Raw genomic sequence first — 14,421 nt, 5'->3', positions numbered from 1 at the left:
CGTTGAACAAATCGTACACTTAGTGCAACGCAGCGCGATGAAATTACAATGGGTGAAACGAGCTATCGACACTGCACGAATACGGCCCAAGTGTAGGGAGGAATCGTATACGCGCCGTCGACGACCGAGCTTTCCGCTGCGACAGCGTCAGAGATCAGAGGATGGAGCTTCAACTCAACGCCGGCGAAGTCAACCTTGAGACCAGCTTCTTCGTGAGATATTCGCCTCGGGGTGGCATTGATGGCGAGCACGATTCGTTTGTAGTTCGAATCAAGCGCCTGTAATCCGGGCGTAGACGCGTCACCGTCGTTGATGCTCGCGATGATGAGTCCGGGCGTTTGCGCCGGGCCGCGATTGTAAAATTTCATTCGACGTTGAATGTCGTGCGAACTTCGAAGACGAAGAAGCGGCGTCGAGCGTCGAATACTGAGTAACTCGCACAAATTTTTCGTGGCGGCGTGGATGTTCTCTTTCGTCGGACGCATCGAGAGATCCGCGAGCATCTCGGTGATGAAAGCGTACCGGTCACCGTTCTTCCGAGCAGGCGGCAACCCAACGCCAAAATTGTGCGTCTCTCCACTGTAATCTAGTCGATTGAACCAGTCACCGCTGGAATACGAATCTCTATCTAACGATTTACTTCGCAAAATTTCATCACCCGCGTGAAAGAAGGGCACGCCCTGGGCCAGCGCGACGATCGCTGTCGCGACGTGATTAATCCTGCACCTTTCAGCCAGAGAAATTGAATCGGCGACCCGCAACGTTATGCTATCGAACAATGTCTCGTTGTCGTGAGCACTGACGTAGTTTACCGTCTCTTCCGGTTCACCAGCGTACGCCACGTTTGAATTCGGCCAAACAGCTGAGCTTGCCATCACCTCGACTCCGTGGCGATCCACGTAGGCGAAATCACGCACGTTTCCAGCGAGCGCCGCAAGGATCCTCTCACCATCCTCCATCATCCGGTACCGCTGTGACTCTTCGTCACCCTGCTGAACAACTCCGTTTGGGGAATAATACAATCCCGTGAGAAAACCTTGCAACCGAGGATCCGCGAAAGGACTGCCTCCGATGCACCCTTCTCGAACACGATCGTTGAAGCTTCCAATGCCCGTGTGCGCTAAATTCAATTGTGAGGCGTTTTTGCCAACGCGCCCTTGCGCTACCTCAGCGTAGTCCCAGCCCTCGCCGTATAGATAAAGTGATTTACCGTCCACGCCATCTCTCTCTAAGGTTAACGAGTTGAGCGCTTTCTTCGCCTTCAACATTGTCGAAAGCATCAGGTGTCCCATTAAATCGAATCGAAACCCATCAACCTTGTAGCTTCGGGCCCAGTGGACGAGATCGTCGACGATGAGACGATCCATCATGTAATGCTCGCTCGCTGTGTTGTTGCAGCACGTGCTCGCTTCGATAAATCCGTCGAAATTACGGCGATGGTAATAGCCTGGAACAATCTTGTCGAGAACACTGTTGACGTCACTTGGGCCAGAAGACAGGGTGTGGTTGTACACCACGTCACAGATCACACGTAGACCGTTCTCCGCGAGCGATTTCACCATCTCACGATATTCCAGCACGCGACGCGATCCATCAGCGTCGGTGGAGTAGCTCCCCTCGGGCACGCCGTAGTGCACCGGATCATATCCCCAGTTGAAGGCGTCGCACCAATTACACTCCTCGATCAGTTCTTGTTGCTTGCTCGAGTTTGAGGGTAGCGCCGCGAGTTGCTCGAAGTCGACCGACTTTTGATTTTCCGGGAGCTCGGGCACAGAGCCGAAATCGTACGACGGTAAAAGATGCACGTGCGTGAGCCCGGCTTGGGCGAGCTTTCGGAGATGAGACACGCATGTGCTCGAACTCTCAGTGAAAGCGACGTACTTCCCTCGCGCGGCCGAGCTCACGGTGTCGTCCATGGCGCTAAAATCTCGAATGTGAAGCTCGTAGATCGCGCAGTCCACCGGATGCGTGAACGTCGGTTTCTCGAAAGATTCCCACCCAGCTGGTTTTAAGTCGTCCTTTGAAATGTCACACACATGCGCTCGTCGACCATCAGCCGCGAGACTTCGCGCGTACGGATCGCTCGAGACGTTGGTCGACACTTGCCCCGTCGATGGATTGAAAACTGTAACGTTGTAGTTGTAAAACTTACCATCGAATTCGCCGCTAACACTCCACACGCCAGTTCTGCTGTCGCGCGTCATTGACTTTTCGATGCGCGTTGCGTCTCCTCTCGGCTCATCGAACACGCTCAGCGTGACGTTTTGCGCTGTTGGTGCCCATACTCGGAGAGTCACTAAGTTATCAGAGCCAAATTCCGCGCCCAGAGGACCGTCGTACGCGTACAATTCATCGAGCGCGCCTTGGAGCTGGACACCCGTGGCATCCACTGGCGCGCCGTCTTCATCCACCGCCGCCACGGCAAGTTGCCGACGCAATAAATCTCGCACCGGCGCGCTCGGCGGTAGTTCTAACGCGCGATAATCAGCCGCCGCGATATGCGGAAACTTCTCGCGTGCGCCCTTCGAGAGACCGGTCGGGATGAGTTCCAGCGTCTGCGGCTCTCCGTCGCCGCCTTCGACACCTTCGCCAGTCACCCTCAGCTCCGCGCTCTCCGAGCTCACCAACGAATATTTCACCGACTCTCGTGCTGCGGCCGATAAAGCAAAGTCTGGAGGCACCGCGATGACGCTCGCGGAGACCCAAATCGCCCGGTGCTTGTCCACATCTCCCTTTGGCAGCGCCTTCAAATCCGGTTCTTGCTCAAACGCGCACGAGTACCCGCTCACCAACCACACCTCTCGCGTCCCCGCGGATACGTCTAAATCCTCTGCTCGACAATCCTGATCCTCTCCTCGGTGAATGAGTACGCTCACTCGACTCGCTCCGCTCACTAACTCGACGTCGAACGTCGCCCACGTAGAGTAGTCGTCCAGCGTCGCCGCCAGCGGCGCGTCCCACGTCGTCGGCGCTCGCACGTCGCCCCAGGCGTGCGCGCCCCATCCCGCGTACGACGATCCGTCCGTTCGATGGTAACGCACTCGAAGGATCGTCGCGTCGGGGACGTCGACGTCCGAGACGGCGCGAGCGCGAGCGATGGGCGTTCGGGAGCGACCGAACGACTTGCGTATGATTAATCCATCTCGACGACGTCCCGCGTCAACGTGGGCGCGGGCGCGGGCGAGGCGCGGGAGCGACTCGTTGATAGATGAGAGCGACGTGTGGGTGACCGACATTTCCAGCGCGGTCCACGGACGCGCGCGTGGAGATGTGCGATATGCGGACGCGGTGAGAGGTGGGTGCAGGAGTGGCGAGATCGAGACGTTGGCGAGGCTCTCATTGATGCGTTGAATGCTTCGCATGACAAATGAGAGACGGATGTGACACTAGTAGTTTGGCACTCTAGTACACGTAGCCGGAGACGTATTGGGAGGCACCGTCCGTGGAGGACTTGGTGACGTCGAAGACGCCGCGTTGAGCCTCGGAGTTCTCGCGCGCGCGAGTGAGGAGGATCTCCTGCGCCTTGGCGATCACCGCCGGATCTTCCGGCCCCGTAGCGTACGTCTTCAAAACGGTGTTTTGGAGAGCGCGCGCGTAGGAGAAGGACACGTGCCACGGGTTCGGTTGCTGGTTCATGGCGTTCAAGTACATCGTGGAGTCCAATTCGGACAAACCGCCGGACAAGAACATGATGCCCGCGGTGGACGGCGGCACGCGGTCGTTGAGCATCTTGAGAGTGTACGCAGCGACTTCCTTGGCGTTGGACTTCTTCGGGCAGTCAGCACCCGGGGCAACCATGGACGGCTTCAAGAGCATGCGGTCAAACATGACACCGTTGTCCGCGAGGTACTTGAAGGTTTCGGCCCAGACCATGGAGGCAACTTCGAAGTTGCGGTCGATGTCGTGGTCACCGTCAAGGAGGATTTCCGGTTCAACGATCGGGACGAGGCCAGCGTTTTGGCAGATCGCGGCGTAGCGAGCGAGGCCGTAAGCGGCGTCGGTCACGGCCATCTTGGACGGGCCAGCCGGGATGGAGACGACGGTGCGCCACTTGCAGAAGCGCGCGCCTTGCTTGTAGTACTCGGCAGCGCGCTCGGCGAGGCCGTCGAGGCCTTGGCACCAGGATTCGCCGTTGGAGTTGGCGAGCGGGCGAAGGCCCTTGTCAACCTTGATACCCGGGTAGATGCCTTGGGCGCGGAGCGCGTCGACGAAGGTCGTACCGTCCTTGCAGGATTGGTACAAGGTTTCTTCGAACAAGATGGCGCCACCGACGTACTCACCCAAGCCCTTGGTGGTAATGAGCAACTCACGGTAGCGGCGGCGGTTCTCTTCGGTGTTCTCGATACCGAGAGCTTCGAGGCGGCCACCGCACGTCGGGTTGGACTCGTCCATGGCGAGGATACCCTTACCCGGCTTGGTCATGTTTTGCTGCGCGAATTAAAAACGGTCGGGCGATCCCGTCTTTGTCGTCAGTCATCGTCCTCGATGCGTCGCGTCGTCACCCGCTCCGCGCTCACCGACCGCCATTTCCAAGGCTCCGCGTTCACAATCCCAACCCGTCCCGGGGCGAACGAACCCTATCCACGCGATCGCCCGTCTCGGATGAATCATCACCGACACGCCGCGATCGCGACCTCGCCGTCGCGCGTTCGCGCGCGCGCGCGGTGATACAAATATTCCCATTCCCCGCCCCGCCCCCCCGCGCGCGTCTACCCCCCCCACCGCGCGCGCGCCCGTGAACACGCGTCCTCGATCGCGTCGATGCACCCGCGCGTCGCGCACGCACCGCCGTCTCGAGGAGTTCATCCGCGTACTTGTTCGCGCGAACGGCGACGGTGCGCGCGGATCGGCGCGTCGACGTCGCCTTGGCCGTGACCTTGACACCGGTGAACGAGGTTTGCGCGAGCATGACGAGCGGGCGCGTGTGCGGACGCGCGCGCGGGCGCGCGCGCGCGCGGCGGGCGCCGAGGGACGGGCGCGCTCGACCAATCACAACGCGGGACGTCCGTGGGGCCACGCGAGCGGTCGTGACTCGTCGTGGGGACACGCGAGCGGTCGTGACTCAACGTGCGCACCCACACCCGATCGACGTCATCCACAGGGGGCCATCGCGGACGTCGCGCGCGCGGGGGGGGTGAGCGGCGTCGAAAGGGTCGATCGCGCCTTTCACATCACGATCGATCGGTGCCGACGCCTTTGCGCGCGCGTTTCGATCGACGTCGACCGGGCGCGCGGTGGACGTCGTCGTCGCGCGCGCGCGCGAGGCGGGACGACGCGACGCGCGCGTGAGCTCGCGCGCGAGATGGGTCGCGGCGCGGACGCGATCCGAGACGTCGCTCGACGAGGGGCGCGCGCGCTGGAGGGGGCGCAGCGCGCGTCGGCGTCGACGACGACGACGACGACGACCGTGGCGAGGGGCCCCATCGCCCATCGTGGGATCAAATCGCTCGATAAGAGCGGGAAGCGCGCGGTGAACGCGAAGGCGAGGTCGAAGACGAACGAAAAGAATACCACGGCCACGGTGCGGGCGAATGATTTCGCGAGACGGGCGAAGGCGTCGCCGGCGGCGGCGACGGTGAGCGCCGCGAAGGATGTGGCGGTCACGGGCACCGTGTACCCGGTCAAGCCAGAGGGGAACAAGACGTACGCGAACGTCGACGGTCAGCGCATCGACGACGGGCGATACACCAAGTTCAAGAAGGATATCTTGAGCGTCATTCCAGAGGACAGAATTTACACGGACCCGGTGAAGACGTTTGCGTACGGTACGGACGCATCTTTTTACCGCCTCCTGCCGCAGGCGGTGGTGAAGATCCACAACGAGGCCGAGGTGAAGAACCTTCTCCCTATCGCCGCCGAGAACGCGACCCCGGTGACTTTTCGAGCCGCCGGTACGTCGCTCTCCGGTCAGGCTGTGACGGACTCTATCTTGCTCAAGCTGTCGCACACCGGTAAGAACTTCAGAAAGTACGAGATCCATGGCGACGGTAGCGAAATCACCGTTGAACCGGGTCTCATTCTCGGCGAGGTCAATAGATTGCTCCAAGCGCACAAGGCGAAGCATGGACACGACGTTCAGTACAAGATGGGTCCGGATCCGTCGTCCATTGACTCGTGCATGATTGGCGGCGTCGTCGCCAACAACTCTTCGGGCATGTGCTGCGGTGTGAAGCAAAACACTTACCACACTCTTAAGGACATGCGCATCGTCTTCGTCGACGGCACCGTTCTCGATACCGCCGACGCGGCAAGCCGCGAATCGTTCTTGAAGACGCACAAGCACATCGTCGAAGGAGTGCAAGACATCGCACGACGCGTGAATGCGGATAAGGATCTCACCGCGCTTATCCGAAAGAAGTTCGCCATCAAGTGCACCACTGGTTACTCTATCAACGCTCTCGTCGATCACCCAATCGATGATCCGATTGAAATCATCAAGCGTTTGATGATCGGTAGCGAAGGAACCTTTGGTTTCGTAAGCCAAGCGACGTACAAGACCGTCGTTGACCACCCGCACAAGGCGAGCGCATTCATAGTATTCAAAGATGTCGAGGACGCGTGCCGAGCCGCGGCTGTACTTCGCGCCAAGACCAGTGTCGATGCGGTTGAGCTTTTCGATCGCGCGTCGCTTACACAGTGTGAAGATCACGAGAAGATCATGAGCCTCGTGCCAACCATCAAGGACGCACCCAAGTACGGCGCAGCGCTCCTCATTGAGTGCCGAGGTGCGACGGATGACGAGTTGAACTCGGGCATCAGTGCGGTGGAGAATGCCCTTGATGGAGCTAACCTTAAGTTCTTGAACGATCGCGCGACAACGTACCCGTTCAAGAAGGAGGAGGACGTTTACAAGGTGTACTGGGATGTTCGCAAGGGTCTCATCCCGATGGTTGGCTCGTGTCGCGAGGCGGGCACCTCGGTGCTCATCGAAGACGTCGCGTGCGAGGTTGACAAGCTTGGTGCCATGACCAAGGACTTGATCGCCATGTTCGAGCGCTTCGGCTACGACGATGCCTCGTGCATGGGTCACGCCCTTGAGGGTAACTTGCACTTGGTGTTCTCTCAAGGTTTCCGTACTGATGAGGAAGTCAAAAAGTACTCTGCCATGATGCGAGAGATGTGCGAGATCGTCGCCGAGAAGTACCAAGGTAGCCTCAAGGCTGAACACGGTACTGGGCGCAACGTCGCGCCGTTCGTCGAGATGGAATGGGGCACAAAGGCGTACAACATCATGTGGGAGCTCAAGGAACTCTTTGATCCCGACTACGTACTGAACCCGGGCGTGGTCCTGAACAGAGATCCGCACGTGCACGAGAAGAACCTCAAGCCGAAGCCTGTTGCTGACCCGATCGTCGACATGTGCATGGAGTGCGGCTTCTGCGAGTCAAATTGCCCGACTCGTGATGTCTCGCTCACCCCAAGACAGCGTATTACTGTTTATCGCGAGATCTCCCGTCTCCAAGGCATCGAGGCTGGCGCGCGTACAAAGGAAGAGCAAGACCGACTTAACGAGTTCTTGGACATCTTCGCGTACGCTGGTAACAGTACGTGCGCTGCTGACGGCATGTGCGAGGTGAAGTGCCCGGTTGGCATCAACACCGGCGAGCTCGTGAAGAGCATCCGCGCCCGCGAAATGGAGAGCGCGCGCTCGGCCAAGTCCTTGGCCGGCATGGTCGCCCGCAACTTCGGTGCCGCGACTGCTTTGGTGCCACCGTTGCTCAACACGGTCTCCATGGCTCACGGTATCCTCGGCGAAGGTGTGTTGAAGGGTGTCTCTGGGATGTTGAACAAGGCGTCGAGCAACATGATTCCGGTGTGGAACCCGTACATGCCGACTGGTGCTCCGAAGCTACCGCCGCCGATTCCGGCGCGAGCCGATGCACAGCCGTCGAAGGGTATCCCACGCAAGGTTGTGTACCTGCCTTCTTGCGTGACCCGTATGATGGGACCGGTGAAGGGTGAGGAGGCGAACGGGGGTGTTGCTGACGCGATGATGAGCATCTTGGATAAGGCCAAGTACGAAGTTGTTTACCCCGAGGGTCTCAATTCTCAGTGCTGTGGTATGATCTTCAACTCGCGAGGCTTGAAGGATCAATCCATCGCCAAGGGTTTCGATCTCGAGCAAGCGCTTTTGAAGGCGTCTGAAGGCGGCAAGTACCCGATCATCGTCGACACGTCCCCGTGCTTGGCGCAGATCAAGGAGCAACTGGAAAGCCAAGAGCTTCGATTCGCGCTCTATGAACCATCCGAGTTCATTGCGAATCATCTTGTCGACAAGCTCGAGTGGAAGAAGGTGAAGAAGCACATTGCCGTTCACGTCCCGTGCTCTTCAAAGAAGATGGGTGTGGAGCAAACTTTCATGAAGTTGGCGAGCAAGTGCGCCGACGAGGTCTCTGGCTCTGGTATTCCGTGCTGCGGTATGGCCGGTGATCGCGGTATGCGATTCCCAGAGATAACTGACTCAGCTTTGGGTTATATGAACCTTCCGAAGGGCTGCACCGATGGTTACTCCACGTCCCGCACGTGCGAGGTGAACCTTTCGAACCACGCCGACGGTGTACCGTTTAGAGGCCTTGTGTATTTGATCGACGAGGCGACATCGGCGAAGAATTAATGACCCGTAGTTTCGCACGATTTATCCAGCGCATTACGCATTACACTCAGTACATTTAATTCAAATCTTTAGTCGCTACGCAAAATTTTAAAGTTTCGCCTTCCCGCCGGAGAGCTTCATCAGCACGCCTCCCAGCGCTTTCACAATGTGCGGGTTGTTGAGCATCTTCCATCCACCCTTCACCTCCTCTTCCGCGTACGATTCCCATCGTGCGCTAAATTCCGATCGAATCGTCTGCTTCGTCGTCGCCCGCGCGCCTGGAGGAACTTTTAAATATCGATCCATTACGCTCGAGGCGGAAGCCATGAGCGCGCCTTCACCCACAACCTCGTCGATCAATCCGATTCCAAGCGCCTCTGCCGGTCGTATCAATACCCCGCGCTGCAGCAAACTCTCACCCTTTACGCGATCGTTACACCGATCGAGGAACAACTCGGCCCAATATTTTGGCACGGAGATTCCAAGCGCGACCTCGTTGAGTCCGAGTGTTCCCTCCGTCGTCTGCACGCGATAGTCGCAACACAGCGCCACGACGCACCCGCCTGCTGGACACGCTCCCCTGATCGCGCACACCGTCGCCAACCTAGATTTCAATAACCGCGCCAAGAATTTGGTCTGCGTGAGCCAAAATTCTCGATATCGCTTTCGCGTCGTCCTCGGCGCGTACAGCTCCGTCACGTCGTTCCCAGCCGTGAACACTGCCCGCTTGAGCCCGCTCGCGAAGATCACCCCCTGCACCTACGTTCACGAAACATCGTCAGCAACTCTCTCATCAAAGCGCTCTCGGCGGTCGCGCACACCGTTTCATCGCGCTCGAGCGCGTCGAAGGCGTTCGACAGCGCTCGCCAGAATTCCAACGTCATCGAGTTCACCGGCTCGCGCTCGAGCCAGAGAATGGCTCTGGGCGACCCGGGGATGCGCTCGACCCTGATGCCGCTTTGGCTCGGCATCGTCGCTTCGGCGACTGCGACAGAGACGCGTGCGATACTGACGGTTGACTCCCTTCATGTGCCGCGCACTCAGTGCGCGCTCGTGCGAGCAAGCGAGCGTGCGTACAGAGCGACGAAAACGACAACAACGACGACGACGAGAACGTTCGCGAATACCCCAAGTTATGCGCTAATATTCATCTACTGATATTACACGCTCGTGAACGAGCTCGGTGTGCGCGGATGACGTCCCGACAGAACGTCGTCTCGGAGCGTCCCGGTCACCACCGACCGACACGCGCCTTTCGTCCCGGCCATCGCTCGTCCTCCACCTCCTCGAAGACGTGTGCGCGAAAATTTTCCATCGTCTCCTGCAGCACCCGTTCGCTCACTCGTGGTCGTTCACGCGCGATATCGCTCACCGCAGACGCCTCGAATCCGCTCGCGCGATGTCTCGCCAACGCGTCCAACAAAACCATCGGCTTCATCAGCGTCTCCGCCGCGCGATCGATTCGTTTCTTCGCCCGGGACGTCGTCGAGGCGTATCCAAACTCCACCGCACTCACGTCCTCGGCGCGGACGGTGAGCTTGGACATCATCTCGGTGAGTTTGACATCTTTACCACCAGAGCGCTCCACCGGGGCGCGAACGTTTCGGTCGACGTCGACGGCGTCGGGGACGTACGGGGCCACGGTCGCCGCGCCGGCTCGAGGAAGTGCGCGCTTCGTCGCCGCGGGCGCGACGGAGGACGCGATCTTAGACGCGCCGGTGCCCATGCGCGGCGACGAGTGAGGCGAAGGTGGGTGACTCGCGTCTGGCGGTCGATACTACAACTCTATCTCCGCGTAAACCAAGGCCTCGCGAACCCAGTCAGGAGCGGCGTCGTCGGGAAACTGCTTTTTGATGAAATCTCGCACGAAATCCGCGAAGCGTTGCTCGATGATGGATCGGTGCATGGCTGCACACAGACGCATCTGATAACGCAAGTTGTGAATCGTGAGCAACTGCGCGGCTCGAGGCTCTCTCGTGGCAATCTCATGCAAATCAGCGCGCGTGTACGTTTTGCACGTCAAACAATCGCACGTTTCGTCAATCGGTCGATGATCGTTCGCGCACGCAGCGTTCTTCAATCGAAGCACACCCTCAGGAACGAGTGCGGTGCCGAATCGAGCCGTGCGCGTTGGGTACACGCAGTCATACATGTCCGCCCCAAGTGCCGTGCATATGACCAAATCCAACGGATAACCCACCCCCATGACATATCTAGGCTTATGAGCGGGTAGTTTCGCAGTGCAGTGTGACACAACGCGGACGAAATCCTCCTTGGATTCGCCCCCAGCTAAGCCGCCCACTGCCATGCCCGGTAGTGCGTCGCCGCGAGCCAACAATCCCTCTAACGATAAATCCCTCAACTCTAAGTCTAATCCTCCCTGAACGATCCCGAATAAACACTGGTCGTGTGGTCGCTGGTGCGCATTGATGCATCGATCGATCCATCGCGTCGTTCGGTGCGTCGCCTCCTCGAACCTCGCTCTGTCCGCCGTGACGCTCGATACGACGTCGTCCAACGCCATTATAATATCCGCCCCTATGTCGTTCTGTATCTCGATGCTCCTCTCTGGCGTCAGTAACATTGGTTTTCCATCGATTGGCGACTGAAAAGTCACCCCCTCTTCTGTAATGTCCGCCAGATCCAACAGCGACACCATCTGAAAGCCGCCACTGTCTGTGAGCATCGCTCGCCGCCAGTTCATGAACCCGTGTAATCCTCCAGCTTTGCGCAAGATTTCCGGCCCCGGGCGATTTCCCAGGTGATACGTGTTCCCTAGGATCACCTGACACCCGATATCTTCGAGCTGCGCGCTCGTCAGACCTTTGACCGATCCTTGCGTCCCCACTGGCATGAACATGGGCGTGAGACAGTCATGATGCGGCAGCTTGAGCGACGTCGCACGGGCGCGTCCGTCCACGGCGATGACATCAAACGTGAGTGGAGATGTCGACGCGGTGGATGGTGAGTCATCTCGTGTGGTGGACATCGCGCACGAGTCAAAGGACGCGACGGCGAGTGAGGAACGCGGCGACGGCTGAGCGAAGGAGGAACAGAGGCGAACGATATTTATGCTATATTATGCGTGCTTATTGCAACGAACGTGTTTCTACTAAGTGCAATCCATTTTTGTGTCTTGGCTCATTTCTTCGAGGTTGCAAATCGAGCCGTGGCGCGACATTGCATGACGCGTGGGAACGTCCCTACGCTTGTAGAACACGACGTACGCGGCTTTATTGTTCAGCGCTGCAGTAGATTCCACTGGAGTGCAGCGGCTGTCATCGTACAGGTGCCACGTGCCTTCTTCCGCGTGGCGAGTGTAGGCGGTATAATGACCGCCACCCATACCGCCGAAGTGATTTACGACGGCATACAAATCGTACACCGGCGCGGGCCCACTCGAGGTATTCGCCAGTACATACGGGGACATGTCCAGATCGTTGAGCGGAAAGTGCACCAACGTATCTATTTTGTCCCGATAAATTCGACTGTAGCTAAAGCGTTTGAGGTGCATGACGAGAATCGGCGGCATGCGCCACAAGTCGAGCTTTTTCAGGGCTGGCACGTGTTCCTTGCACTGCTTGCAGTACCACATGTCATCCTCACCAAGAGGTTCTTCCTGAATGAATGCCTCTAAGCATGCGCTCAACGGCATGCCTTGCATCGAAGTACGATCGAGTGCGTTTTCCTTTACGCTTACGTGCTCGTCGACGTCTTGTTCGAACAGTTCGTCGTCATATGAATGACTGAGCGCTTTCGGTGACCAGTCAATCGCGACACAGTGCATAGTTGTACCAACTATGTACGACATCTCGTGTGAATCAGTGGCGGGATCGCCTGATCCGTAGTCATGAAACGACGCGGAGGCGCTCTTGTTCGTATACCTTAACTTGAACGCCCTCAGATCCCCGTCATTTGTTGTCCGATGCACAGGGGCACTGTCAAAACTGCCATCGCCGCTCGCAGATGGAGAACTGGGTTGTTCCATCGCGATCGTGCGCGCGTACTTCGCGCTGTACTTCTCCACAATAGATTCAATACGTCGCGCTTGCTCGGCTCCTGGCTTCTTGCCTTTAGGTACGGTCACCGGTACGATCCAAGGAAAGCCGAATCTGACCAACGTCGAGGTTGCTAGTGGACTCGCGTGCGAGTAAGGCGTCTTGTTTTGACTCGCGTTTTGATGCTTTCTTTGAACGAGTACGGTGTCGATCGTTTCGCTTACCTCATCATCGTTCAGCACCGGCAAGCGATGAGCGAAAATCGTATCGCGCTCCCTGATGTCGGAAAGTGGCATCGTCATGTTTGACAGCGTCTTTTCCAACCGATGGTTATACACTTCACAGAGAACCAAGCGCTCATCCATGGTGTCAACATCGGCGACTTCGCACAGTGCGCTAAACAACGTAGCGAGCTCGCCCAATTTTGGCAACTTCAGCGCGTACGTAACGGCGGATATCTCGTCGCCGTAAGAGATCAGCGTCACCTTGATGACTCTTTCGCCGACCGACGGCACCGGAATCGAGAGGTACATGAACGGATCGAATTTGACCGATTTGTTGCTACAAGACGGACACACCAGAGTGGATCTGTATTGACCTTGAAACGTATCGACGATGCAAGAGTCATTTCTGGCCAAGTGCGCTTCCCAAGATTCATGTGCGACGTCCTCGTCAGTTCTACCATCTGCGTCCCGCTCCTCCACGTAAGGTTTCCGCTTCACTCGGTTCAGATCTTCATGAAGACCATCGAGCAAGAACGCGAGCAGTTCCTGCGCGTCTTGTTGCATATATCCACTAAATTGCGGCGCAAATCGAGCGAGAGAGTGCTTGAACTTCCGCGGCGTCACCGTCAGCGCACCATCTCGCCAGAGCGCTCCAATCAAGTTGGCGTACTCCTTCGCCAACTCACCACCCATACCTATTGGGTTATCCGTATTAATATCCCCCTCGTATTTGTCCGACAGAAAGTAATCCGTGAGCAGCGATGAATGGCTCAAACACTGCAGCGCGCTGTTCATAAAACACGTGTTACCTAGATTACTCAGACCCGCCTTGCCTCGAGTCCCAACCATTGCCGCATCAGCGCACGTCGACACATCGTTCTTCGGAGTAAGGCTCACGTCACATCCCAGTTTGGTGTGATCCATGCTATCGTCGTCACTCACCGCGGGTAAAGCTATCACCGAATTCCCATCATCCGGCCACCGATCGTCCGCCTTCGTCTCTACCAACACCTCCTGGTCGGGTAACAGGTGGAAGTCTTCCAAAGACTTCTTCGGCAAATTTGTGAGCACCTCCCCTCGATTCTGGAAGAGATAATCCGACACCCTAATGTCGTCCTCATCCACCTCTCTCAGCTCTTCGAAAGCCGCCTTACACGCCAATACGAGCTCTCTGGCCTCGCTTCCTTTCGGCAGTTCGAGTCGTCTCGTCACCTCGTCTGGAGCCTCGCCCAGTTTTGCTCGCACCACTATCCCGTACACGTCCACGACCAATCGACCATTTCGCTCCACACACGTCCTATAGATCGATCTTGACCCCTCCGCGTGACCGTACCACCGCTCGAACGCCTCCATCGCCGACGCTCGGACGATCTCAAAGTCTTCGCCCTCTCGCAAACCGGGACGCAGCGCCGCGTCGACCTCCGACACAGCCGACGTCGTCATCGTCATCGCGTCATCACCGAGCAGGGATGTTACATCGATCGTCGACATCATCGGCGCCTCCATCGCCTCCGCACTCGCCTCCATCGCCGAGCACGCCCGCGAGAAGGCGTCGAACCAAGCCTTCGGGACGATCGCCACGCGCTCGCCGCTCGTCAACGATTGC

General features: G+C 58.1%; 7 protein-coding genes across 7 annotated transcripts; 1 reads left to right on the top strand and 6 right to left on the bottom strand.

Annotated features, from left to right (window-relative positions):
• Positions 1-62: 62 nt before the first annotated feature.
• On the bottom strand, positions 63-3,236 carry OT_ostta01g03050 (Alpha-1,6-glucosidases,pullulanase-type,C-terminal; the record flags this gene model as incomplete). Its single annotated transcript, XM_003074317.1, has 1 exon — positions 63-3,236. The coding sequence occupies one exon, from the start codon at positions 3,234-3,236 to the stop codon at positions 63-65; it is 3,174 nt and encodes a 1,057-aa protein (XP_003074364.1).
• Positions 3,237-3,402: 166 nt separating this feature from the next.
• Positions 3,403-4,909, bottom strand: OT_ostta01g03040 (Fructose-bisphosphate aldolase, class-I; the record flags this gene model as incomplete). Its single annotated transcript, XM_003074316.1, has 2 exons — positions 3,403-4,428; positions 4,787-4,909. 2 exons carry the CDS (start codon positions 4,907-4,909, stop codon positions 3,403-3,405), a joined length of 1,149 nt encoding a protein of 382 aa, XP_003074363.1.
• Positions 4,910-5,302: 393 nt separating this feature from the next.
• OT_ostta01g03030 (FAD linked oxidase, N-terminal) lies at positions 5,303-8,614 on the top strand (the record flags this gene model as incomplete). The annotated part of the gene is made up of 1 exon (XM_003074315.2): positions 5,303-8,614. The coding sequence occupies one exon, from the start codon at positions 5,303-5,305 to the stop codon at positions 8,612-8,614; it is 3,312 nt and encodes a 1,103-aa protein (XP_003074362.2).
• Positions 8,615-8,701: 87 nt separating this feature from the next.
• Positions 8,702-9,564, bottom strand: OT_ostta01g03020 (Crotonase superfamily; the record flags this gene model as incomplete). The annotated part of the gene is made up of 2 exons (XM_022985347.1): positions 8,702-9,352; positions 9,415-9,564. The coding sequence occupies 2 exons, from the start codon at positions 9,562-9,564 to the stop codon at positions 8,702-8,704; spliced, it is 801 nt and encodes a 266-aa protein (XP_022838234.1).
• A 260-nt stretch (positions 9,565-9,824) lies between these two features.
• On the bottom strand, positions 9,825-10,319 carry OT_ostta01g03010 (unnamed product; the record flags this gene model as incomplete). The annotated part of the gene is made up of 1 exon (XM_022985346.1): positions 9,825-10,319. One exon carries the CDS (start codon positions 10,317-10,319, stop codon positions 9,825-9,827), a length of 495 nt encoding a protein of 164 aa, XP_022838233.1.
• Positions 10,320-10,370: 51 nt separating this feature from the next.
• OT_ostta01g03000 (tRNA-guanine(15) transglycosylase-like) lies at positions 10,371-11,582 on the bottom strand (the record flags this gene model as incomplete). Its single annotated transcript, XM_022985345.1, has 1 exon — positions 10,371-11,582. One exon carries the CDS (start codon positions 11,580-11,582, stop codon positions 10,371-10,373), a length of 1,212 nt encoding a protein of 403 aa, XP_022838232.1.
• Positions 11,583-11,705: 123 nt separating this feature from the next.
• OT_ostta01g02990 (Ubiquitin carboxyl-terminal hydrolases family 2) lies at positions 11,706-14,342 on the bottom strand (the record flags this gene model as incomplete). The annotated part of the gene is made up of 1 exon (XM_022985344.1): positions 11,706-14,342. The coding sequence occupies one exon, from the start codon at positions 14,340-14,342 to the stop codon at positions 11,706-11,708; it is 2,637 nt and encodes an 878-aa protein (XP_022838231.1).
• Positions 14,343-14,421: the final 79 nt, after the last annotated feature.

This window comes from Ostreococcus tauri, assembly GCF_000214015.3.
Source record: "Ostreococcus tauri WGS project CAID00000000 data, contig chromosome 01, whole genome shotgun sequence".
Taxonomy (NCBI): Eukaryota; Viridiplantae; Chlorophyta; class Mamiellophyceae; order Mamiellales; family Bathycoccaceae; genus Ostreococcus; species Ostreococcus tauri.
This window is presented reverse-complemented; position numbering and strand designations above follow the sequence as displayed.